Source organism: Crocodylus siamensis, chromosome 1 (assembly GCF_052110815.1).
Source record: "Crocodylus siamensis isolate JL-2025a chromosome 1, ASM5211081v1, whole genome shotgun sequence".
NCBI classification, from domain to species: Eukaryota; Metazoa; Chordata; order Crocodylia; family Crocodylidae; genus Crocodylus; species Crocodylus siamensis.
The window spans coordinates 209,257,419-209,283,668 of record NC_143395.1 but is presented as its reverse complement, the minus strand read 5'-3'; the positions used below and the strand labels follow the sequence as shown (position 1 = coordinate 209,283,668).

Sequence of the window (26,250 nt, the reverse complement as noted above, 5' to 3'; positions counted from 1 at the left end):
AACTCCTGCCAAGACTGTGTCTGTCCTGGGGCAGTTGATTGTCTGTATTGAGTCTTTCCTCTCCTTAGCCTGGTTTTGTAGGTGCTAATTGATGCTCGTTAAGTCATTATGTAGTAGCAGGTCCTGTGTATTGAGTCCCTGGTCCCGGAGTGAATCATGATTCATTGATTGGTAACTGGCAACACAGCAGCTCAGCAGCCAGGCCTGCAGCAGTCTCCCCTCCCCGCCCCAAGACAGACACAGTCAGTCCCACAAGCACCATGGCACCAGTTTTGCTTGTCCGCAGCTTGAGGGGTAGTTCCCCCAAAACCCCTGCACTGATCTTCTTGAAACTTGGCAGGCTTTGTGGCCTCAATAAAATCTACCATTCCTGCAGTTTTCACCCCGTTGTAACACCTAGATGTGACATGAGTTTTGCTGTCAAGAATTTGGGGTGCTGTTCCCCCCAAACCCCTGCACTGATCTTCTTGAAACTTGACAGGCTTCATCCTCTCTGCAGAGTCTACCACCCCTGAAAATTTCATCTAAATTGGACAAAAAAAACAACAAAGGTATAGATATTTTATTGTTTTCCCATTACATCCTATGGCTGGATCTCCAAGGCAGCTCCAAACTGCTTGGGGAAGCCAAATGAGGCAGCGCTTCGACCTGGATGTGCTGCTTCGGACCCCAAAGCATCCGAAGCTTCTCCGGATCCAAAGCTCTGTCCGAAGCATTGCACAGCCCTCCTATACAGCCCAAGGGAGAACTGCGAGAACATAGAGTCAACTTATCATGTGTTCTGGCAGTGTGGATATGCAGAGAAGGATAGAGGGTGGGGAGGTTTGCAAAGAGAACCCAGTGATGTTAATGTATTGACATATGAGATGGTGATGTATGGACTGGATCAAAGAGGACAAATGAGCCAGCAACTGAAACTGCTGATAATGTGCATGAGTACCTGGAAGATACAGAACCTGTTGGAGCTCAAGGGACTGTTCTTCACACCATGAGAATGCTTGCAGCTAGCCATGCATAAATTGTAAGCATATATTGAAAGAGATGAAGAGGAGTTGGGAGCATGAAGTACGATGAACAAGCGGAGATTAAAAGACTGGGGAATGCTGGTCCAGGAAAGCAGGGGGAGGGAGAACGGGGGGAATAACAGAATGGGTTGGGGAAACTGAGGAAAGCATGGCAGGTAATGCCATTAGAGGTGTGAGTGGTAAAGGAAGCCCGTTGAGCTGTTATACGAGAATCAATATAGTAATGTTAATATGATATGAAATAAAATGCAGTGCTGACTGTTTAATATGGATAAGTCAGGGGAAGGAGGGATGTATCCTGCTGAGACTCTTATTCACATGTAGGTAAATACGGCCAGTGGATAATAAGCACATAGATGGATGAAACGGTACATGTGAAAGCATGTAAATGAGAAGAAGATTTTATGTTTGTTTGGGAAAAGTTATGTAAAGTGATGTAAACCGGTATGGTTTTTAATGGGGCTGATGTTGATTTTAATTTAAAAAAAAAAAAAAAAGGTGGGGGAGGGAGCTACCATGAGGTGGTTTTCAGCCCAGGTGATTTTACTTACCTGCAGGGGATCATAGAAAGTGAGGGTTGGAAGGGACCTCAGGAGGTCATCTAGTTCAACCCCCTGCTCAGAGCAGGACCAGCCCCAACTAGATTGTCCCAGCCAGGGCTTTGTTGAGCCAGGCCATAAAACCCACCAAGGAGGGAGATTCCACCACCTCTCTGGGTAACCTGTTCCAGTGCTTCACCACCCTCCTAGTGAGAAGAGGTTTTTTTCCTGCTGTCCTACTTAAACCTCCCTGGCTGCGAATTGGGACTGTTGCTCCCTGTTCTGTCATCTGCCACCACTGAGAACAGCCAGCTCCATCCTCTTTCAAACTGTTTTCAGGTAGTTAAAGGCTGCTATCAAATCCCCCCTTAGTCTTCTCTTCTGTGGACTAAATAAGCCCAGTTCCCTCAGCCTCTCCTCATCAGCTGCTCAGAGCACACACTGAAGTACACAGACCCACCAACCAACCCTCAGGCTAAACAAACAGGCAGCCCTGGCTCACTTACCTTCCCTGGGCAGGAACTGGTGCCTGGTTCCTCTTTCCCTTCCTCCTTTTGCTCCAAGTGACCTGGTTGCAAACTGTCCTGTTTGCTTCTCCCTGTCTGCTTCTTCCCTGGTTGCTTGCTGTTCATTGCTTCCCTGTCTCCTTATATACCTATCTTTGGCCTGGACTTACTAAGCTCCTTTGTTAGGGGGAGATACCATTCTTCTTGGCCTTGAATGATTTGGTGTAGTTAGAGAGTGAAGGCTTGTCCCTAGCCTGCTCACAGTGCTGACCCCTACCAGAGTCTACAAATGCCTCCAATTGCAAGGACCTTGGCTATACAGTTTATGGTGATGAGGGATTGCTCTTGGGCTTCCCTCTAGCTTGCTCCTTTGACCTTTTGGCTAGGGGCAAGGAAAACTAGGGACCATCTGAACTCCAAGGCCTCCAGGCTTGTGGCTTGCACATAGGTTGCCTGCCATGGAATTGAGAATATCTGAACTCACAGGCTGAAGAGTCTGGGAGGTAGGATATTTGCCAGTGGTAGCACCACACAGATGTGAACAGTTGAGCTCTGCTCATTCAGTAGAATTCAGAACTGATTTGGCAGATTTGCCCTAAGACACAAGATTAAAAAAAAAAAAAAGCCCCAAAAGGCGGAATGTTTACTGAATGTTTTATAGTCACATTCAATGTTGGCTGCATTTAATCAACTTCATATTTGGTTTCTATTACTGAGCATATGCTACTTTTGGCAGCAGTTTAAATAGAGTATTTAATGAGGTCTCCTTGTATGCAAATATAGCATCAGGGTCTTTTTTTCCTTAAGCTGGGGAGGGGGGGAAAGCCTTGTCTTGTATTTGAGTAAATATGGTATTAGCTAAAGTTGGTAATGAAGCAACTTGTCTGACTTACTGGAGTGAGTGTCTATCCTGAGCTCTGTACTAGTTTAATTTAATCATCTTAATCAATTTACCCCTTTGGTAAATCTTGGCAAGTTGGTCAGTAGACCAGGCACTGGTTGTTCTGAGCCTGATTGTGGTAATTGTGAGCTTGCTGAAGTTAGTAGGAGTCTTCATGAACTTTGGGCTTTGGTTCAGGCCCTTTGCCTGTTGATCAGAGAGCATCAGCTTCCCTGTAGGTCAGGAAGGAAGAGAGACTTTTGCTTCCTCTTTTGGATATTTTGTAGGTATGGTAGGGCAAAGAGCTCTTCTGCCTGTCCTAGATACCTCCGAGTGGAAACCCTGGAAAAGGGGAAAGACTGTTTGAAAGGCATTTCCAATCCACAGTGCAAATGATTTTCTTTGCAGAGAAGTTCCTTGAAATATTCAGTGTATTAATATTATTTTAAGACTAATTAAAAGGGCATTACCAACAAAATGCGTAAGAGTTTGGACAGGCAAGCATTAGAGCTGCCAGTGCCAAACCAAACCCCCTTAGGCTGCACTAATCCATTTGCTTCCACAGAGGACAAGCATGTTTCACTTAATCTTGCTGGGACTAGAACTTTTTCAGAAGAAAATCTGCATAGTATGTGATCTCTGTGACCTGGATCAGATTAATTCTGAAAAGTATAATGAGTTGAGCTGGATAGGTAATTTGCGTTTGCTGCTTCTGTCCTCTCTGCTTCCTGCTATTTATGAAGGGAACCTGCCAGAGCTGGGAGTTATGGAAAGGAATCTGCTTAAACAACTGATGATCATACACCAAAGAGACTTCTTTGTAATGAATGGCTTGGCAACCAGAGAAAAGACTCTTCAGAAAGGTTGCTATGTGCAAAATGCCCAGGGAAGGCCAGGACCAACTAACCACATAAGGTGACATATTATCATGGCAGAGAAATGGATGTGAGCCAGCCAACCTCAGCAGTTTTCACACTGCTTTAAATGCAGCTGTAGAAATGATTAAGCCAGAGTGGGGGTGAGAAAGAGCCTCTCATGGTCCTTGCACTACACCCAGAAATCGAGACACTAACACTACCCCTGGGTGAGTAAAGGTGTTACATGCACTTTGCTACAGGTAAGTCAGTTATGCTTAGCTGGTCTACATCTTGTTTTCTACAATTTATTCTAAAAAAGGCTCTCTATGAGACTGAACCTGAAAGCTTGCTGTTCTGTACTTATCCAGTCATGTGTTGTGTGTCTGCTGTAGGGTCATGCCTGCAACCTATTGCACCACGGTGCACTACGGTGTTCTTCTAGAGTCATGCACCTCTCAGCAACTACTAAAGGAGACTGACTGAAAGGCTTTAAGTGGAATTTTGAGAAACTCTTATCATGATGGGCAGTGAACTTCAGACAGCAGCTGAAGCTGCTGGCTTTCCTCTTATTCATTCCATTATTTTTGTGAGAGAGAGACTGGAGGGTAGCCAGTGTAATGCCAATCTTTAAAAAGGGCTTCAGTGGGGATCCAGGGAATTACATTCCATTGAGGCTTATTTCATATTGGTGGAAATTGGTAGAAGCCATTATAAAAAAATAGGATTGTCCATCACATGGGTAAACAGGACTTGCTGGGGAATAGTCAACATGGCTTCTGTAAAGGGTGGTCATGCTTCTTCAATCTACTACAGTTCTTTAGGACATTAACAAACGAGTGGATCAGTGTGATCCTATTAGTATAGCGTATTTGGACTTTCAAAAAGCTTTTGATAGTCTCACATCACAGGCTTTTGCAGAAGGACCTTGCAAAGTTGAGTGAATGGGCAACAAAATGGCAGATGAAATTCAGTGTTGATAAGTGCAAAGTGCTTCATGTGGGAAAGAAAAGTAATTGTTAAGAAACAGGTTTATATCTGAGTAAAAAAAGTTCTTTTTCATACAACATGTAATTAACTGAAGAGATGGACCTTTGGTGACATTTGGTGACAACCATGTTGTAGTTGGGTGACAAGGGGCTTTGTGTGTGCTACACTGCATAGGAAAAGTAGCAGCCATTTCCTAGTACTGTCCTGCCTCAGACTTGAGCTGAGTGATTGCAGTCCACTACTGGAAAACATTGACATGTATAGGTTCAAAAAAAGGATTAGACAGATTCATTCAGGATATAACCATCACTGAATGCGTCTACACGAGATGCTTTACTGCACATTAGACTAATCTAATGCACAATAAAGCATCACCATCTACACATGTGCTGCAGTTACTGTGCACCGTTTTCTAGTACCTGTACTGTAGATACAATAGTTAATGGTCCATATTGCACATGTAGATGTTGACTGGGAGCAAATTGTTTCATAGTTTCATAATGGAAGGAACCTAAACAGATCATCAGGTCTGACCCCCTGCCCCAGGCAGGAATAGGTGCCATGGTCATAACACCCCAGCCAAATATCTGTCCAGCCTCCTCTTGAAGACCCCCAAGGTTGGAGAGAGTACCACCTCACTTGGGAGCCCATTCCAGAGCCTGGCAGCCCCAACTGTAAAGTAATGTCTCCTGGTGTCCAGCCTGAACCTTCTCTCTAACAATTTGTGACCATTATTCCTAGTAACCCTGGGTGGTGCCCGGGGGTACAGAGCCTCCCCAATTCTCGTTGGTTCCCCCTGGTGAGTTTGTAAATGGCCGTCAGATCCCCTCTCAGCCTTCTCTTGTGGAAGCTGAATAGGTTCAGGTGCTTTAGCCTCTCCTCGTATGGCCTGCCCTGCTGTCCCTTGATCCAGCGAGTGGCCCTCCTCTGGACCCTCTACATGCTAGCCACATCCCTCTTGAAATGCAGCACCCAGAACTGGATGCAGTACTCCAACTGTGGCCTGACCAATGCTGCATAGAGGGGAAGGATCACCTGTATGGACCTGCTTGTGATGCATCTGTAGATGCATGACAAGGTGCAGTTAGTCTTACTGACTGCTTCCTCACATTGGTGGCCTATGTTCATCCTGGAGTCAAAAATGACTCCAAGATCCCTTTCTGCCACTATGTTGACAAGAAGGGAGTTCCCCAGCCTATAGGTGTGTTACTGATTCTTTCACCCTAGATGCAGCACCCTGCGCTTGTCCGCATTGAATTCCATCCTAATCTCATTTGCCTATCTCTGTAACCTGTCTAGATCTAGCTGGATTCTGTCCCTCCCCCACAGCATGCCCACCTCGCCCCACAACTTGGTGTCGTGCTGACACTGAATTTGGACAGTGTGCTTTCCACACCCACATCCAGATCACTGATAAAGATGTTGAACGGTACAGGCCCCAGAACCAAGCCCTGGGGGACCTCACTGCCCACATCCCTCCAGGTTGAAAATGACCCATCCACCACCACTCTCTGGGTGCGACCATCCAGCCAATTTGCCGCTAGCCAATTGCTGCTAGTCAATTGCTTCCTGCTGCCAGGGCAGAGGGTCATTGTCCTGGCCCAGGCTCCACACTCTCGGAGCCTACCCCAGAAGCAGGCAGCTCCTGCGGGAGGCGATTGTTATTCCACCCCCTGCTGTCCAGGCTGATGGGGAGCAAATTTGCTCCTGGTCAGCCATCTACACGTGTAGATTTGTAGAGACTACCACACAGTTAAGTTGCTACCTGCATTTGCTGCACAGTTTACTACGAAGTCAGTTAGTCAACTGTGTGATAAAGCGTCTCATGTAGTGTTGCATGTGCCTGTTGAGCACTGTAGAATGTGCATGCTTGGACAGAAGGGCTCAAAGCAACTGAGATGCTGGTAATATCTTGATGAGGCTTGTGATGTGGAAACAACAATTTACTGTATCTACTCAAATCCAAGACAAGGGTTTTTCCTCATTCAACATAAAGAAAGAAAAATCTTGTCTTTAATTAGAGTAAATTTGAGATTTGAGTAATTAAGGAGTAGTGGCAATTAGTTCCAGAAGAAAGGAGTAGATCCTGATGATGTCAGGTCACAGTTCTTTCCCTTTGTCTCTCTCATCTATCCACCTCCACAGTGAGGCAAGTTTGCTAAAAATGATTAATGCTGTCATACATCACAGTGGCATTGGGGCTGATTCAGGTGCTTGAGTTTTCCAAGAACTGATGTTAATATCGCATGTCTTCAGATTGGCCTTCAATCACTTTTGTGCTCATCTCTAAAATAGTGACCTGATAGTAATGTTTCAAAGCTTTCAGTAATTTCTCATATATTGTTCAAGTTTCACATCCATACAACAGGGTAGGGATGACGACAGCCTGGGAGACAAGAAGTTTGGTTTGGATTCTGATGTCATAATCATCAAAGGCATGATTTTGGAGACATCCAAAGGCTGCACTGGCAGATTTATCCAGTGTTGAATACTTTTTGGAAAAGGTAGCTACCAACATAGGGAAAGTGCCCAATGTTCTTTAAGGATCGCCTCCTATTTCAATATGTGATGGAGCAGCTGGTTGATTTGGGGTGGGTTGGTCAAGTATCTTGGTTTTTGTGAAGTTGACATTGAGTTCAGGCATTTCATGTTTGACAGAAGCAAACAAGAGTGACCTGGAGCTCTTCAAATGAGTGGAGATGTACAACACAATCATCAGTATGTTTAAGATCAGTAATAATTGCTGCAATCTGATCTGTCTCCTTTCTTGAATATGGTGATGATTCTGGCATCTCTCAAGTCACTGGGAATCTTCACGTTTCCAGATTTTCATTGTAATGATGTGCAGTTAGAGAGATTTTCCCACCTTGCTTATAAATATCAGCTGGCATTCCATCAGGACCCATGCTTTGTTGTTTTTTATGTGTTTAATGGTTTTCAAGACCTCTTGGTTGGTGCATCTGCAAGGTGGTCCTTAATGAGGTGTTGTGGAATGGCTTTGGTAACATTGTGTTTGATGTTAGAATCTCAGCTCAGGAGCTCTTGAAATGTTCCTTCCACCATGCACTGACAGTGGAGCTGTTTTTAGAGAGTGCTGTTCCATCCTTGGACCTCAGAGGGATGGCTTCTTGTATATTTGGTCCATGGACAATTTTGGTCATGCTGAAGAAACTTTGCATGTTGCAGCTGTCAGCAGATTTTTTATCTCTTTTGCTTTGTTCTCCCACCACTTGTCCTTTCACTCTCAAATTTTCCACTGGGTCTCAGCTTTAATGTGACAATAAATGTCTTGCTTCTGTTTATAGTTGATGCCATTCTGCCAAGCACTAAAAGGCTCCCCTTTTTGTTGTCAACAGAACTTGAATTGCCCTGTCCTTAGTGAACCAGTCCTGGTGTTTCTTTGCCTGCCTTGAGACTCTCCCAGTGATCCTAAAACACCCTTTCATAAATCAGTGATGTATCCTTACAGCTATTCTGTGCCCTGTGCCCCATATCTCAAAAAGAGCTGGAGGGACTCTGAGGAGGATGATCAGGGGCCTGGAGCACTCTCATATGAAGGAACCCTAGAAAGATGGGAAGGAGACAAATAATAGGGGACACAATAAAAGTATAAAAAGCTGGATAGTCTGGAGAGGGCAGATCTGTATTTGCTGTCTCATAACACAAAAACAAAGGGAGTTCAGTAAAAGGAAACAGTAGTATTGGGGATGGTGATTGTTGTCCGAAAAAGAAATGGTAAGTGTAAGTGTGCCATACTGTGTGGTCTCACTCTTTGCACCCGTTGTGTGTGTGTGTCTCATTGGAGTGTGAGCTTGCTAGAGGGTACAAGTCTACTTTAATTGGTCCCTTACTCTGTATTGTCTTATCTAATGCACATCTCAGGACACTTATGATTCCTTCACTACCTTTAGATCAAAGACCCCCTGATGGCAGAACATCTTACAACTTGCCCTACCTGATAATGGTTGAAGTTCAGGGATGGAGTGGTGAAGGAGTGGTTTTGGTCAGACTAGTCATGAGTAAGTTGAACAGTACGTGCCTCCTTCAGATAGATTCGTCCATCTTTGTGTGTGCCCAAGAGTCCCACTTGTACCCTGTGGGGCTTTCCCAGATAATATGCAACATGAACCATGTTGGCTTCATTCAGTGGGGCGGGAGGTTGGAAGCTAGTACTCTTCTCTCACTGATGGCTGGTGAGCCAGGGCGCTAGGTCATTGTTTTGAGGAGAGATGAGCTCCCATGGCAGTGTCCACCCATGGGTTGGGGCACTGTCACGATCATCTCCCATGTACTGCTTTGTTTCCTGTGTCCTTCCCTTTAGCAGGATTTGTGTGCTCAGGAGTCAGGTAGACCAGAACCCATTCTTTTGGCAATTCATCTGGGTACAATATCATGAAATGCCACCAAACAAGCAGTGGATGAAGATGCTTGAGCAGAAGGGCATACAAAATGCTGTTTTGTCCTTGGAGGATGCCTCTGTTAGCTGACAGAGAGTTAACTCCACAGTCTGTAGTGGCATTAGAGGTCATGGCTATGTCCTCGTGAACTGTGGAATACCCTCCCAAGGGAAGTGCACTGGAAATATCAAGACTAGTCTTGCAAAGCCTTTCTAAATCTCCTGTGGGAAACAGGTGGGTCTGGTCTTGGAGTGGATGGATTAGAAAGAATTTAATGTCCTTGTTTCATCTCTAGTGCCGGTAAGTCCAGGGTGACTGAGCATAAAGTGAACTGCCCTGTGTATAAAGCATATCAGACTTGCATTTCCAGCTGAGCAGGTCTGTGCTAACTGGCATGCGCATCTCCTGTTCTTCTTGCAGGGTTCAAAGCGAGTCCTGAGATCCAATGAGTATGTCCTTCCCCCCGGTGGCGTGATGGAGACGGACCTGGAACTGACATTCTCTTTACAGGTAACTTTTGCCTTGCTGATATCAATGCAGAGCCCCAAACCCCAACAAGATCTTCGACAGTCCTATCACCTTCTGAACAAACATTGTTTTCAGGAAATTGCCATTTGTTTGGTATCTGAAAGGGACTTTGCCACCTGGTTCAGGGAATGTGCTGTCAGCATCTAACTAGTAGCACCAGGCTGATTTCATCTCCCAGTTTCAAGCCAGAAGTTCTGAGTATCCCAAGGTTTTCTGACAAGCCTGACAGCACAGCGTCTCCATAGTGCTGATGGGATCTCACGGGATGTCATGCTATAATGGCTTTATGCTCAGGACACAGCTTACAGGAGGGAGATAGAGGATGCTAGAGAGGGAGAGTGATGTGCCTGGGGCCAGGGAGCAGAAATGGAACTCAGAGATGCCCAGAAGGAGTCTGGGGTGAAGAACCTGGCTGGGGTGGTCAGAGAACTGCATGTCATGTACTCTCATCAAGGTGTTGGTGGTGAGAGGTCAAGATTGGCTTGAACCCCAGACCTGGCTCCCACTCCTGGCCTTGCTATTTCCTTGTGATTTCTCTCTCACCTCAGTATCCACATTTCCTGAAGAGGGATGGCAACAAACTGCAAATCATGCTACAGCGAAAGAAGAGGTATAAGAACCGCACTTTTCTGGGCTACAAGACTCTGGCAGTTGGCATCATCAACATGGCTGAGGTAAGCAGCTCTGGGAGGAAAACGAGGAGCTGGGGAATGCCTGGGAGCCTTGGCATGCCTGTACTGATGGGGGTGCTAGCTTTAGGGCTGCTCTGACCTGAGAGTGCTGCGCATCTGCCAGAAGCTGGGAACCCTCCAAACTGCTGGCTGCTGGCAGAGTAAATGGGCTTTCCCAGTGAGAGGGCAGTTTCCAGGCTGAATTCTTGCTGGGTGTAGGAGTCATCCTAGCATTGGAAGCCTCACCCCTGCACATGGGTGTTTGTCTCTTTGCCCAGGTGATGCAGCACCCAACAGATGGAGGGCAGCTTCTCAGCCTGCACAGCAACATGAAGGATGTGAGCATCCAAGTGGCTGAAATCAGTATCTATTCCCTGTCAAGCCAACCCATTGACCATGAAGATGGAAATGTGCCCTCTGGTCCCAAAATCAAAGCCTCAGGTATGTATTCTTCATCCAAGACAAGACATGCCAGCTCCTCTCTCTGCTGGGGGAAACTGAGCTGCTCAGGGGCAGGGTGTTTCCCAAACTGCATCTGTGGGTAGGGCTGTGGGAACTGGTGAGAGATTATATCCTTGGCTTCTGGGGTGGGAGCAAGGTGTCATGCTGGGACATGGCATCTGCATTTTGTGACTTCAGATCGTTCTCCAGACATCGATAACTACTCTGAGGAAGAGGATGATAGCTACTCCTCGGAGCAGGAAGCCAGTGACGATGCTGTACAGGGCCAGGTAAGGATGGCTCAGCCTCTTTGGCCATCTCAAGTTAGCTTGGTCCTGCTTCCTGTCCTCAGTGAGAGGTAAAATTCTCACCTCTCCCCAGGGCAGGAGGCATGGTGCATCAGACTCTTCATTTACGCAGAGTCCTCTCCTGTTCTGGGGATGACCATCTGCTATAGCCTCAGAGAAGCACAGAATAGTGGCACTTCACAGCAGAGAATGGGGCCGTGGGGCACCAGCCAACTTGTGATTGGAAGTCCAGAAATAACCTTTGTGATCATCTCTTTGAGCAAGGGGCAAGCTTTCAGAAAAGCTTCCAGAATGAATTTAAAAATAAACCATAAATAGATCGTGGTGGCAAATTTCCCACAGCCCCTAGAGAGAGTTAATTGCCTGTATGGTTAAAGTTTGCACCCTATTTCCAGTTTGAATTAGCCTGGCTTCTACTTGCAGGCATTAGATTGTCTTGTACCTTCATTTGATAAAGTGAAGAGTTCTCCCTGGAGAAAATTTCAGTTCTCCCTGAAGATACTTATAAACTGTGATCAAGTCACCCCCATAACCTTTCTTGTTGAGATAAACAGACTGAGCTCCTCAAGTTTGTCACAGTAAGACAGGTTTCCAGTTCTTGGATCATTCTTGCAAGCCCTTTCCTGTTTCATAACATCATTATTGAATTGTGGACACCAGACCTGGACATGATATTCCAACGGTGGTCTCATCAAGGCCTCATCAGAATAGCATTTTTCTGTTCCTCCCTGAGATTTCCCTGTTCATACATCCAAGGACCTCAATAGCTCTTTTGTCTGGAGTATCATACTGGAGGCTCATGTCCAGCTCCATATTCACCATGACCCCACATCTTTGGAGGCCACGCTGTTTGGGTAACCCAGGGCTCTGGCCCTAAGGGATCTTTGGTTCAGCTGTGGGCCCTACCTTGAGCAGCTACACAGTGAAAGCTGATAAGCTGAGAAATAATTGGTTTGGCTACAGCAAGGGCAACTTCTAAGAAGCAGTTCAAATGGGCCTTGGAAGGGCACCACCTTCTTTTCTAGTACTGTATTTTCTGGACCTTGTTGATGCTTGTCCTGATCAGACAGCAGGTGAGCGAAGGACCTTTGGGGCCCCCTTGGGGCTCAGAATAAGCCATAAGCAGTGAGGGTGGGGAGGGAAGAGGAACCCTGATGGAAAGTGGTGTCAAGTGAGCGAGGTAAGGAACCTGTCCTTGCAGAAACTAGGGGCTGTGGCATGCACAGACTCCACATGTGTAGGCCTTCCCTGTGCTCCATGTGCCTCTGATATGCTGTCATCTCTTGCCATTTAGGATTTATATGATGAAGAAGATGAAATGAGGAAACCTAAGAAAGCCAGGAGGAAAATGATCAGAACCACATCAATGACCAGAGTAATACCACCATTTCCTATTCTCTAAGGCATTTGGGGATTTTAATTCCTACCTATAACCTAGCAGGAGGCTCAAAAGGGACTAGTGGTGGAGGATGATGTTCAGAAGTTTTTCAGCCTTTTTAGCCTTAAGACCCTCCCACCCCTCGGAAAATGCTAGCTTAGTTTTCACTTGTTTTTTTGACTACAGAAAAATACTAAAGTCGTTCTTCTGTTGCACAGAACTCAAAAGACCGCAGCAGGTCAGAATATTTTTAACACTATGAACTCCTATTTGAAATCTCTGGGTTTATTTTTTGAATCATGTTTGCACACCTCACAGTGTGTGGCACACAGCAGCACTCTTGAAAAGATCTCAAGGCACCCCAGGGTGTCATAGCACTCTGCTTGAGAATCATTTCTTTAAGTCAGTCCCCAGCAGGATACTGGAGTTAAGGTCCTAGATTCTCCACATCTTGCCTGCACCTGAGGTTAGTGATGCAGGGTTCTTGCTTTCCAGAACACAAGTGCCATCAGAGAAAGTGTGTTCTCCTCTCAAGCAAAAGAGTACCTGAGTTAGACAGACTGGTTAAATCTGAGTGTGTGGCATAGAAGCTGTGTCTGTTCTCTCTGGCCTCCAGAGTGTTTAGGTTTTGTCTGCATGCAGGCATTGTGTGTATGTGTAAAAACACACCCTGCTCCAGAAAATAACTTGGCAGTTGACTTGTGGCTCAGTCATCTCCCAGATCCCAGCAGAGCCTGAGATGCCTTGCAAAGGTTAGGGCAAACTGCACTGTATGCTGCACTGTCTGGCTGGTTTCCGAGGGCTGCAGTGTTGCCTGCACACGTATCCGTGTGCCACACGATGGCAGACATTTGTACTCTGCATTTTCCAGCACTCTGCTCTTACTGCCCTCATTTGCCTTCTTGCATCTCATCCATGCTAGGTCTCTAGCCAGAACTTTCCCATGCACAAGGGGCATGTTCCTCAGCCGTAGGGCCTGATGTCCTGGGGGCATCATGAAAGGCAGTCATGGGGGTTGTGAGGTATAGAAAATGCTATTACATCCAAAGCACATGCAGTCAGGTTTCCTCCACAGCCTTCAGTGCCAAGTGTTCTTTCTCATCCTCTCCAGATGCACCTACACATGCATTCTCTGGGTGTACCACAACCCAGTTTTCACTTTTATGCTGGGAAGATGTTTTACATTTACTTTGGGGTCACCAATCTAAAAGGGTGGGGGAAACCTGCTTTGGTAGATCAGGCAGTGCAGTGAGTGCCACTAGGTTCAGGTTTTATGCTAGTGGGCCCTGGTGGGGAATGGGTCTATGTTGCTGAGCAGACTTTCTTGGTAGGGATTGTTTTTTGTACATTCATTACAGCTTCCCAATAAGAAGTGGCAGACAGCACCAGTGCCAGTCAGTGGGTGTGCCGTAGGCCTCTCTGCACTGGAAAGATTCATTTAGTGTTGCTGTCTCACAGAGTAACACTGATACAACCTAAGGCAGGGCTTACTGGCCCATGCCCATCTCTAATGCAGACAGGATCTTATAGAAAGGCATATCTCCATTGTCATGACTGAACAGAGAAACTGCAGAGGTGCTAGGAAGCTGTGATCCTGGCATCTCTCAGAGTCTTTTGCTTGTTAGCAATATTGTTTTTCCCTGCTGTTCCTCTGTTTTGACTTTAGCTCTTTAGGCAGGATCAGATCATCTTCTGTGTTTAGCTAGTGCAGGAGGTCAGATGATAATAGCTCATAATCCCATTTTGCTCAGTTATCTGGTAGCTGGGAAGCTATGAAGGAAGCATTACCACTTACACTTGCCAGCTTCAGCCCCAGCTGGGCCATAGAGCAGTGAGTGCAGCCAGGAGGTAACAGGACACTTAGACCTTGCTGAATTTTTCTCTCCTTCCTTTCATTTTAGCAACCAAACTTCAAGCAGAAATTTGTTGCTTTGCTGAAGAGATTTAAAGTGACAGATGAGGTAAGAAACAGTTGACTTGTTCTTGTGTGATGCATCAGCAGCCCACTTTGTTTTGGGGTCAGTTACTTCATGGCACATGTGTGAGAGGACATTCCATGATGGCCCTCAAGTCTTGCTGTGTACTTTACCTTGCATAGAATCCTGGGAGGACCAGGCCAGAGCCAGCATCCCCAGGGAGATCTGGTATGCTCTTTCAGTATGATGTAGGTGAGTTTGCAGACATCCTGCTAGCAGAAGGACCTGTATGGTACTTTCAGTGTATCTATATTTTAAGCATTTCCTGCCTCCTGGAGAATACAACCCTGAGACATGGAGCACCCCATGGTACTTTCTGTTTCTGAAATTCCAGGATTTGAGAGCTGTCTCTCTCAAACTTAGGGAAAAATGGCTGGTTGAAACAACCATGTCCTGTTTTTCTGCTGATTTGAAGAGCTCCAGTATCCTAGAAGTTTGGAACAGAACCTGAACCTGGGACTGGGAGATGGTGCTGGACTTCATGAGGCACCTGTTGGTCTTTATTTAAAAAGCCACCCTGATTTGACTAAATTACAGTGTGTGTCTGCATGAGATGTCTACTGTAGAGCTGACTGATTAGTTCTGCAGTAAACATTTCTGCATCTACATGTGCACCCCTGTGAGGGCATAGTACTTGTAAATACAGTTACTACCCTGCTGTGAAGTTTTTTCGTACACAACAACATATGTGTACATCAGGGGTAGGCAACCGCCAGCACGGGTGCCAGAATGTGGCACTTGAAGACATTTTGCTTGGCACTCATGCCTCTGGGTGGATGGTGGAGAAGGGGCCAGAGCTACATGGCAGCAGCAAGGATTGGGCCCCTCATGGCCTCCCCATCATCCACCCCTGGGACACCAACAACTTACAGGTTGAAGATTCATAGTTTCATAGTTTCTAGGGTCGGAAGGGACCTGAGCAGATCATCTAGTCCAACCCCCTGCCATGGCAGGAAAGAGTACTGGGGTCAAACGACCTCAGCAAGATGTTCATCTAGCCTCCTCTTCAAAACCCCCAGGGTAGGAGCCTGCACCACTTCTCTTGGAAGTTGGTTCCAGACCCTAGCCGCCCTGACCGTGAAGTAGCGCCTCCTGATATCTAACCTAAACCTACCCTCTGCCAGCTTGTGACCGTTATTCCTGGTCACTCCTGGCGGTGCTCGGGGGAACAGTGACTCCCCTAATGCCTGCTGATCCCCCCTGACTAGTTTATAACAGGCCATGAGATCCCCCCTCAGCCTTCTCTTTTGGAGGCTGAACAGGTTCAGGTCCCGTAGCCTCTCCTCATAGGGCCTGCCCTGCTGTCCCCTGATCATGCGAGTGGCCCTCCTCTGGACCCTCTCCATGCTGTCGACATCCCTCTTGAAGTGTGGCGCCCAGAACTGGACGCAGTACTCCAGCTGTGGCCTGACCAGTGCCGCATAGAGGGGGAGGATCACCTCCTTGGACCTGCACGAGATGCATCCGTGGATGCATGACAAGGTGCGGTTGGCCTTCCTAACTGCCTCCCCGCACTGCCGGCCCATGTTCATCTTGGAGTCAGTGATGACTCCAAGATCCTTTTCCGCCTCCATGCTGACAAGAGGGGAGTTCCCCAGCCTGTAGGTATGGTGCCGGTTGTTCCTCCCCAGGTGCATCACCTTGCACTTGTTTGTGTTGAAACCCATCCTATTCTCGTCCGCCCACCCCTGTAACCTGTCTAGGTCTGATTGTAGCCTGTTGCATCCTTCCAGTGTGTCCACGTCCCCCCACATCTTAGCGTCATCAGCAAATTTGAACAGGGTGCTTTTTACTCCCTCGTCCAAATCACTGATGAAGATGTTGAACAGCGCAGGCCCGAGGACCGAGCCCTGGGGGACCCCACTGCCCACGTCCTTCCAGGTTGAGAAGGACCCATCCACCACCACCCTCTGGGTGCAGCCCTCCAGCCAGTTGGCGACCCATTTGACTGTGTGGGTGTCTACACCACAGCCCCCCAGTTTCTTAATAAGAACGGGGTGAGAGACAGTGTCGAAAGCCTTCCGGAAGTCCAGGAAGACTATATCCACTGCTACCCCTGCATCTAATGATCTGGTGATCTGATCGTAAAAGGCCACCAGGTTGGTCTGACAGGACCTGCCACTGATGAACCCGTGTTGGTTGCCCCTAAGCATGCAGTCCCCTGCTGGCCCCTCACGGATGTGTGCCAGCATAATTTTCTCGAACAGCCTGCCTAGGATTGAGGTAAGACTAACCGGCCTATAGTTTCCCGGGTCCTCCTCCCTGCCTTTTTTGAAGATGGGAACCAGGTTGGCCCTCTTCCAGTCCTCCGGCACCACTCCTGAGCACCACGAGTGCTCGTAATGCCGTGCCAGGGGACTTGCAATGACCTCGGCCAGTTCCTTTAGAACTCTAGGGTGGAGATCATCCGGACCGGCTGACTTGAATACGTCCAGCCCCTCCAGAAGCTCCCTAACTAAATCCTCGCTAACCCTTGGCCCAGGTGTGCCTCCCCCAGGGCCCGAGGGGGGCCCAGCAGGGAGGTGGCTGTTCTGGTCCCTACTTAGGAAGATGGAGGCAAAGAAATCGTTAAACGTTAACTTTGCCGTCTGGTGTGACGACCAAATATCCCAATGCGTCCTACAAGAGCCCCACGTTACCCGGAACCTTCTTTTTACCCCCTATGTATTTAAAAAAGGACTTCTTATTGTCCTTAATCTGGGAAGCTAGTCCCAGTTCCATCTCTGCCTTGGCCTTCCTAACTACCCCCCTACCTCCCCGAGCAATTGCAGAATAGTCCTCCCTGGCGATGACCCCTTCTTTCCATTGGGTGTAAGCCTCCTTTTTAGCAAGGAGACATTCCCGGATGCTTTTGGTGAGCCATGGAGGCTTGTGTGCTCTCCTGCTCCCTTTGATCCTGGTTGGGATTACCTTCCTTTGGGCTTGGAGGATTGTCTCCTTAAGGAGCGACCACTCTCCTTGGACACCTGGCTCCCCCCGCTCCGGGACCTCAGCACTTCTCCAACTATCCTCCTTAGCTCACTGAAGTTTGCCCTCCTAAAATCTAGGGCCGCTGCCTTACTGCAGGCCTTTGCCACCTTGTGCTGGATGGTGAATTCCAGCAGACGATGATCGCTGTCGCCCAGGTGGTCGAGCACCCGCAGCCCCCTCACCAGGTCATCACCCATGGCAAGCACTAGGTCTAACAAGGCATCTCCCCTGGTAGGGCTGTGCACCTCCTGGGTTAGATGGTGGTCCTGCGCTCTGCCTAAGAACCTACGTGAGCATTCAGACCAGAAGTTGTGGGTGTTTTCAGCACTCTGCCCGCAAATATTGCCGACCCCTGGTGTAGATGCTGACCTGGCTGGCTGAGGCATGAGGGTGCTTCAGTGCAGTGGCTGCCTGCTGACTAGCCCCACGTTGAAGCACCCTCATGCGCCAGCCAGCCCCACCGCGGCACATTGAGCCCAATCAGAGCAGCCCCAGGCTGTCAGGCTGCCCCTCCAGGCCCCCTGTCAGCTTGGCTGCCGTTACCCAGCTCAACATGCTGCAGTCCAGGCGCACAGCCCAGGCACCAACAACCTGACATTCCAGTCTCACAGAGCATGCTTCTTAGCCCAGGAGGCTCCAGAGGCAGCTACACTGCCCAGGCCAAACTGTCTCTATTGTCAGGACAGAACAGAGAAACTGCAGAGGTGCTAGGAAGCATCTTTCAGTCTTTTGCTTGCTACTCCTGAAAAAATCCTTTGGCCTAACCCTAGGGTAAAGGTACAGGAATGTGGCAGTCAAGGTAATGGGAATGATTCACTTCTGTTAACTCTCTGCAGTTAATAATACTGTCCACTTCACAAGCCTCATTTCTGAGTACATCTTCATCTCTAAAACAGTGGTTTTTAACTTTTCATTTGCGGACACCTAAAAAAAATTGAATGGAGCTGCAGACCCCTTTAAATTGTAAGTGGTGTGGGTATTTACATACTTTTCATTGACCATAGTCATCTTTCATGGACCCCTTAGACATAGCCTGTGGACTCCCAGGGGTCAGTGGACCAAAGGTTGAAAACCACTGCTTTAGAAGCAAGAGCCAACCCCTTATTTTACAGAAGAGCTGACAGGAGATGGACAAGCTCATTCCTGGCAGAGCAGGGAATGGAACAGAGATCTTAGTTGGCTCATCCAAGTATCAGCCCTACCTCCCTGTAGGAAAGAGCTGTAGCTGTGTGTGCACAATGCTGTCTATGAAATGGGGTGGTTGCTGTATATGCAATCTACAGCCTCAATTTATTACACATTCTCTCTGGGGTGGCCCACTAATAGACCTAGTTTAATAGACCTACCCACTAATAGACCTAGTTTATGTGGTGCTCTTCTGTAGTGCTGTGCCAAAGGTTTTGAGCGCAGATTTAATGGAGTGCCACATGAAAACATGCCAGAACTTTATTTTTTTGTTTTGAAACCTATATTAAAATACTTGCAGATGTTGTTAGCATTGTATGTACTGCTCTTCTCCAGATTACAAGTGGCCTCTGAAAAGATTTTCCTAGCAGGTTCGAGCCACTGGGTGGGAAGCAAATGTTGGCTAGTCCTTGGAGTTTCTGTGCTGGCACAAAGTGTCCAGTGAATTTTGGAGCTCTCTAAGAATGAGAGTTCCAGACTTTTCCCATGTTTCCTCAGGGCTTACAGTAGGCATTTTAGTGAAAGTTGTGGGCGGAGCTCCTTGCATTATTTAGTCTGAAAGTTAGTCCTGCGTGGAAGAGATATAGATGTCTGTTTGGTGATTTAATTGACTTGAGCAGGGCGGGGCCTTAGGTTTACATTTTGTGTCTTTTCCTTGAAAAAAGTTGGCTAGTCTCGTCAGATGGAGGGGATATTAAGCCTCTTCTGACTGTGGCTTTACAGCCACCACTGGGCATGATGGGAACACCTGCCATCCCTGCTAAGAGCTGGATTTGGCATTTCATGCTTGGGTCTGGGAGACTCAGAGTAACAGTTTTCAGAGGAAAGGAGTCAAGTCTTCACTGCTGAGTGTTGCTTGAAGAAGCTGGTGCTGCTCCTAGAGCAGCTCTCCCAGTGGCTACTTGCTAGTCTTCTCCCAGCATTGCAGGTAGGCCCACATTTTGTGATAATCTGGATTCCAGAATGCATCTGGAATCCTAAAACGGACAGCAACAGGCAACACAAAGTCTGTAGAGGAGCATGAGTATCCAAGGGAAGTTTGGAAAGGGGACTGGATTTATCACAGCTGTCCCAAAATTGGAACCCCTCAGATTAGGAGCTGGGCACTGCTTTTTCATTCCTCACTAAAACTGTAGTGAGGTCATCCTCTCCAGAAAGCACCTGGTACCAAATGGAGCACACATGCACTCTTGTAGTCATGTCACCTTTGGCTTTGGTTCTGCAGGTACTGGATTCTGACCCAGTGGATCAAACCCAGGACGTGGAGGAGGACCTGGGTCTTCTTTATGACAGCTTGGAGGAATGCAACAACAGCGACAGTGGCCCAGAGATTGAAGATAATGAGAGTGTGCACAGCACACCCAAGCCCACCCTTAGGTAAGAGCTGACCAAGGCTCATAGCCGCCTGCAGGCCTGGAGACACTGTAGGACAAGGGGTTACTTGTGGAGCTAAAGCCAGGGACAGCTGGCAGTCCCTGCTTGAGCTAGTCCTCAGAGCTTTGCCCCTGCTCCTCAGGCTTCTGCACCAGGTGTCTTGATCCCTTTTTCTCCTTCCATAATTCCACCAGACACAATGACAGCATTGAGTGAGAAAGACCTTGTCTCCAACGACTTATCTTCCACTTTGAACCATTTACTTGAAAAGGAAGCCTCACCTGCAGATGCTGCTTAGCCACAGATGCTGCTAGTATGAAGTTGACCTTGGATCTGACAGCTGATAAGGAGAATTATGTAACAGCTGCAGCAGCAAAGCATCTAGCTAGCAACCACATTGCCTTGAAGAGTTAATCTCACATCTCAATGGGACCCAGCTGAGAGCTGAAGTCAGACATGATTGATGCAGCTCCCTGCTTTTTGGGTTAGAGAGGGTGCCATATGGGATGGATATTGTCCATCTGTTCTCTGAGAAAAAGAAGCCCTGGTGTCTCATGACATTCCAGCTCATTCACCAGCAACTGCTGGTTGCCCATGGAGTTCTGTGCCAGGGTATGTGCAAACAAGCCTGGTTTTACCCAGGTGCTGAGTTTCCCTTTGTGGCAAGAGACTTCAGCCCACAGGAAGCATTCAAGTGCTGTGCTGATTTAGGCATCATTCAGTGATAAACACCTGCTGCCTCTCTCTGTCCAATGACATGTGCACTAAAAGGTAAGAACTGTGTCTGGGCCAAAGCAGGGAAGTCCCTATGTAGAGTGATTCCATATCCTGTCAGGCTGTACCAGATGCCTCTGAGAAAAAAGAAGGATTCTCAGTTACAGACAGCTTTGGATAACTTGCTTAAAAGGAAAATTTTCTTTCTAGCCACTACATGGAAGGCTGTTTTATTTACAGGGCGTGAGAGGATTGGTGCCTTACATTATGCATTTGAATGCTGCTATAACTGTGAATGCCCTGCCCTTACTATTATTTTGGGGTCAGCCCCTCTAGCCTTTCTCCACCAAGGGGTAACCCATAAGGTAGTAGGGGCTAGGGTTTAGGGCACCCCAAACTCACCCTTCCCTGGGGTTTGGCCCTGGTGGCACTTTCTAGGAGTTGCTTTTCTAAGAGCAGTCCCACCACAATGACCCTAAGCCCCAGTAGGATGCATTTTCCTGTTGTACCCAGGACCAGCCAGCTACACCTGGCTCCCTCTGGAAAGTCCTCTGTGATGGATGTGGTGGCCAAGCAGATATACTCAGCCCCCTGGCTGTGAAAGCAGATGGCAAGAGCTGTGTGGACAGTGTAGGGCATGAGTTCAGGTACTGCAGGACCTAATGGCTATCCATTGCATCCAGACATGTCTCCAGACATTTTGAGTGTTGTCCTACTGGATTCAGACAGGCCTGGATGAGAGAGTGAGGGTGACTCTGTGCAAGTTTCCGTCACTTGAATCCAACTCACACGCAAGTCATGACATCACTGTATCCTCCCATAGATGCACTCAAGTCCTGTGGTGATGCGCTAGCATCAGAGCAGCAGGTGCGGATACACTGGGAGCTATAGCTGCAGACCTGCACACAAGCGGCTCAGGGCATAGAGTTTCTTTTCACTGGACCGAAGCAGCAGTGGAACTCAGTAGTCCCCTAGGTGCATGAGCAGCCCTATTTAGGATGACGCTGCTCACTTCCATAGCATGAGGAAGGGGCCAGAAAAGGTACCCTAAACATTGTCTGCTTCACCTGAACCCTGGTCAGTATACTGCAGCTGATGGGGATCCTACTATAGCAGTCAAAAACCACACAAAAAGACAAAGGTGATACCACGCACCATCAGTGCTTGAAATGTACATACACTAATGAACTGTATAACAGCAAATAGACCAGAGAGGGGAACAGCTATAGTTGGTAGAGAAGTGGCTGGATTCAACATTCAGATAGCAGCCCTGAGTGAAACTTGCATAGCTGAAGAAGGACAACTAACTGAAAAAGGAGCTGACTACACCTTCTGGAGTGGCAATAGTTAAGAGCGATGGGAAGCTGGTGTTGGGTTTCCCATCAAAACACCACTAGTCAGCAAGCTAACAAATCTTACAAATTTTCCCCCCCACCCTGCACCTGGCACCTGCGTGTCAGCTGCCTCATGGCACGGGTGCAGCATGGCTTGGCAGGGTACTGCGTGCTGTCTGGGAGCTGGCGCTGCTGAGGCTGAGCACTGCCGGGCTCCAGCTGATGCGTGGAGCCACCCCAGCTCTCAGGCAAATCTAACTGGGGAATCATACCAGGAGCTGAGGAAATGTTCAGACCTGAACATTCCCCCCAGCTTCTGGTCACTGACTGGTGTCGGGGGGGGGGGGGGGGGCACATGCCCCCCCCAACTCGAGATACCAGTCGCCCATGCCATGCCAGGACTCCCATTGTTAAAACATTTCAAGATTGACCTGAAGTCTTGGGAAGATCTTGCTCAGGATGGTTTCACCTGATGAAGCCTCATCCATACTGGAGCTACCATCTATGAACGGAGAAGAACTGCTGAGGTAGAGCAGAAAGACAAACAGCATAAATCTTGCAACAACAGCATGGCCACTGTTGATCAAGCAACCAAAGTAGTATCTCCGTGAACTGCACTGTCCCGGGCTGCGAGAGCCAGCTGCACCCCGACATTGTCATCACGGACCACGAGGCCAAGAAGATCGTGATCGTGGACGTCACCATGCCCTTCGAGAACCAGCGCCAAGCCTTCACTGACGCCCGGGCTCACAAGTGGGAAAAGTACGCCCCGCTGGCCGACACCCTGAGGGGCCGCGGCTATGACATGACGGTGGACACGCTCATCGTGGGGATGCTCAGAGCCTGGGACCCCAGCAACGAGAGCATCCTCTGCACCTGCCGCGTTTCCCACCACTACGCCAAGCTGATGCTCTGCCTCATGGTGTCTGACACCATCCGCTGGCCCCGTAACATCTACATGGAGCACATCACAGGCCACCGACAGTACACCGGCCCCTCCAGACGAGCCGCTGCCGGACCGGACCTGGAGGACACCGTCGCCTGAACCGGCCCCCTGCTTTGCTTCGCATTGAGAGGATTTCTCCGCCACGGACGACCCCACCCCACCAGAAGAGGACCCCCACGATCGGACTTTATGGACTGAGACGCTTTCTTCAAGCCACTTCCTCCAACATTGCGGACCACTGTAATGGGTTTGTGTGTATCTATCTCCTTTCTCTCTCAGCGTCGCGAACCTCCCCCCTCCCCTTCCCACATCCCCCCACCCCCCAGGCTTAGTTGGCTAACATTGTATTGCTTGTAACCTAGTCACATTCCCCTCCTCTCCCGCATCCCTCGATTGTTAGTCCCTCGCTCGGGCGCTTTGTATTTCCATCTCAGCTTTGTCATCTTTTTTCTGGATTCCCTATCCAAAACGTCTACTAATAAAAGTCAGTCTCTTGTTTAGTGTGCCATAGACAGTTCAAACCACAAATTGGCCTGGTCAGCCGTTCATGTGTTCACAGAAATGAAGCCAACCAGTGATGTCATGGTCATCCTCGAATTAGAAGGAAAACCACAACAACCACTGTGGATGTCCTTTTGCATATAAAACCTCTAGTCAGTCCTTTGCTGAACACCGTCATACTCTTGCCCTCAAGGATGCCGTGCAGCAGCGAGGGCCATAGGTTACTTGTGCTTTACTTGGGGAAGGATTTCCTTGTATCCATTTCAGTTAGTTTCTTCTTGATAACAGTGACTACCCTTTTCCCTGTCTGCTGAGAGGTGGTAGATGGGGATATCCGGGTCCATCACTCTTCTTTATACCTCTGTTACATCTCCGTGTTGGGCTTCAGGGTCTGAAGTGCTCCACATGGAAGACTCTCCAGGACTCCCATCTCTGATTGCCCCTCAGTCAGTGGGGAGAGGGGCCAGAACTGCACAGAGTATTATTGAGAGGAAGAATAGGTGGCCTAGAAAATCTTAGCCTCTTAGCCTAAGAATACAAGAAATGTCACACAGGGTCAGACTACAGGCCCAATATCCTGTCTCTCACAGTGGCAGAGAATGGATGCCAAGGAGAAGAGTATTTCTGCAGAGCCTGTCCAATCTGATCTGTCCCCTACCCCTCTTTCCTTACAGGTTCCAGCATTCAGAGAATTCAGAGCCTGAAGCTCAACCCTCTGGCACCCAGCCTCAAACTTACCAACTGATTTACATAAGAGAGTGGGTGGTTTCATTAGTAGAGAATGGATAGGATAGGAACCTGCTGGGATTCTTCTGACTTGACTTTTCCCTGGCCAAATTGAGAAGCTTGGTGGCACTTGAGAAAAAGCCTCTGAACACCTGTGAGCTTGGCTGGTCTGTGCTCCCTCCCCCAACACCCTGCTGACTGGCCTGTTCCCTCTTGTTGATGTTTGCAAGGCAACTGCATAAGCCCCATCTCCACTGCACATTGTAGGTCATGCTTCTGCTGACAGCAATGACAGGAGTGCTGATACAGATCAGGCCCTGACATCTTTACCACCATGACATAATATAACCCTGGGGAGGTTCTTTTATCTTGGAGTCCAGGGTCAGAAAGGAGCTCAGTTCAGAGAACTCCAGTGACAGGAAGTACCAAGGTACTCTGGGATTTTAAGCTTGAAGGCCTTGTCTGAGCAGCCCTCCCAGGCTCCAGGTCCCTGGTGCACCTGACACCTGTGCTCTGTATGGGGGGTATGGAGTCATTGCTCTGGTTTACCCAGGCTCCTGCACCAGCCTAGAGACCAGAAGGGTATTGATTGCCTGCTGACCTCCTGGTAGCCAACATGCTCCATGGTCCATTGCTGCCTCCTCTTCATTAGCTCATTGAATGCTGAGCTGCTGAACACCCCCTGTGCTCTCTGAGCACACATCTGGGTAATTGTGCCAGCTCCCTGCTGCCAGCTCCCAGTTCCTTTGGATAGTTCCCCATTACTAATCCCCAGCGCATCCTAGAACCAGGGGGGAAAAGGTATCTGTGTGGGTCAGCTAGAGGAAACAGTAAGTCCCAGCAAGCTGTGTACAGGCTGGAACAAAGTGACACAAACCCAGGGAGATGTGAAGCTTTGTCAGCCTACAGTGGGCTCCTTTATACCATGCCAAAAAATGAGGAGGGAGGGGAAGAGTGCTTCGTGCACATGCTCCTTGTACCAGCCTCCCTCCTTCCCTGCAGAGAGCCTACCCCCTTCCTTTAGCTCCTGGCCTCCAGTCTACTTCCAAGATGTATTTGGAGCCCCTTCCTCACCACATGGGCTGAGCTGGGATCCCTGCTCCAGACATGGTTCAGTTTAATGCTCCCCATAGGTTGTTGGTTTGTGTCTTGGGTGATGACCTAGGTGGTTTGGTTTGCTGAGGACAGATAGGTCTCCACTTGCCAGGAGCTCTCCTGTTGCAGTGGGAGAGGAACTGACCCCCAAGTCCCAGATCTCCTAGTACACCTGAGGGAGTTTCCCCATCCCAGGGACAATGCAGCAGCTATCATGGGGGAGGCTCTGCTTTCTGGGGTGTAGACCTTCTGACTTCCTCCTTCCATCCCCTTCTTCCTCCCTGGGGCTGTGTTGGTGAGAGGCCTGCCTGTGATGCTATGCACTGAGGTTAGGCTGAAGGGGGCCAGCTGGGAACATGGTGACTTCATTTCTTTCTTATTTCTCCTCATGCTTTCTCTTGGTCTGTCTGTCCGTCTGTCTGTTTCTTATGCAGGCGTTTCTTTGAGGGAGTCTCTCACTCTGGTTCCCAGAGTGAGATCGGAAGTCTGCACGGCCAGAAAGGGCAGGAGCGAGAATCTGGCAGCCCTGTGAGTTACTCCACCACCGCCACCAGCGCTACCACCCTTTCTTCTCCCCTCCTGTTAGGGGCTTCAGTCACACCAGGCCCACAAACTGCCTGCCTGAGACCTGCCCCCGATACCAGACCTCCCGCAGAAGCATCTCTGTGATTTGTTGGGAGATGCTCCAAGCTCTGTTTCCTTCTCCTTTCTCTCTTTCCCTTGGCATGAGCAGCTTCCTTTCCCAATGCAGGCAGGCTGGGTGTGGGTGGTCTTGACGGGATCATGGGAGGACTCCTGCCCGCATGGCAGCATGGGAAAAACCATCCTATGCTAGCACTTTGAGCAGGTGCCAAAGAGATGTGAGGGAGAGCAGCTTGGTATACTGTCTTAGGGCAGGCTCCCCCACACCTG

At 48.5% G+C, this 26,250-nt stretch overlaps 1 protein-coding gene across 14 annotated transcripts in view; it reads left to right on the top strand.

Annotated features, from left to right (window-relative positions):
• Positions 1-26,250, top strand: part of LOC149873982 (phosphofurin acidic cluster sorting protein 2-like) — a 205,894-nt gene that overhangs the window by 162,367 nt on the left and 17,277 nt on the right. For 11 of the 14 annotated variants that reach the window (XR_016443193.1, XM_090054101.1, XM_090054087.1 and 8 more), the window contains exons 3-10: positions 9,612-9,701; positions 10,268-10,393; positions 10,669-10,831; positions 11,030-11,121; positions 12,434-12,514; positions 14,419-14,478; positions 19,874-20,025; positions 25,773-25,866. Coding sequence is in view for 13 of the 14 variants with exons in the window: in XM_090054101.1 (XP_089910227.1) it covers positions 9,612-9,701; positions 10,268-10,393; positions 10,669-10,831; positions 11,030-11,121; positions 12,434-12,514; positions 14,419-14,478; positions 19,874-20,025; positions 25,773-25,866 (858 nt within the window). In the remaining variant the exon portion in view is untranslated. The remainder of the gene's footprint in view (positions 1-9,611; positions 9,702-10,267; positions 10,394-10,668; positions 10,832-11,029; positions 11,122-12,433; positions 12,515-14,418; positions 14,479-19,873; positions 20,026-25,772; positions 25,867-26,250) is intronic. The other 3 variants (XM_090054132.1, XM_090054125.1, XM_090054070.1) reach the window with 1 other exon arrangement.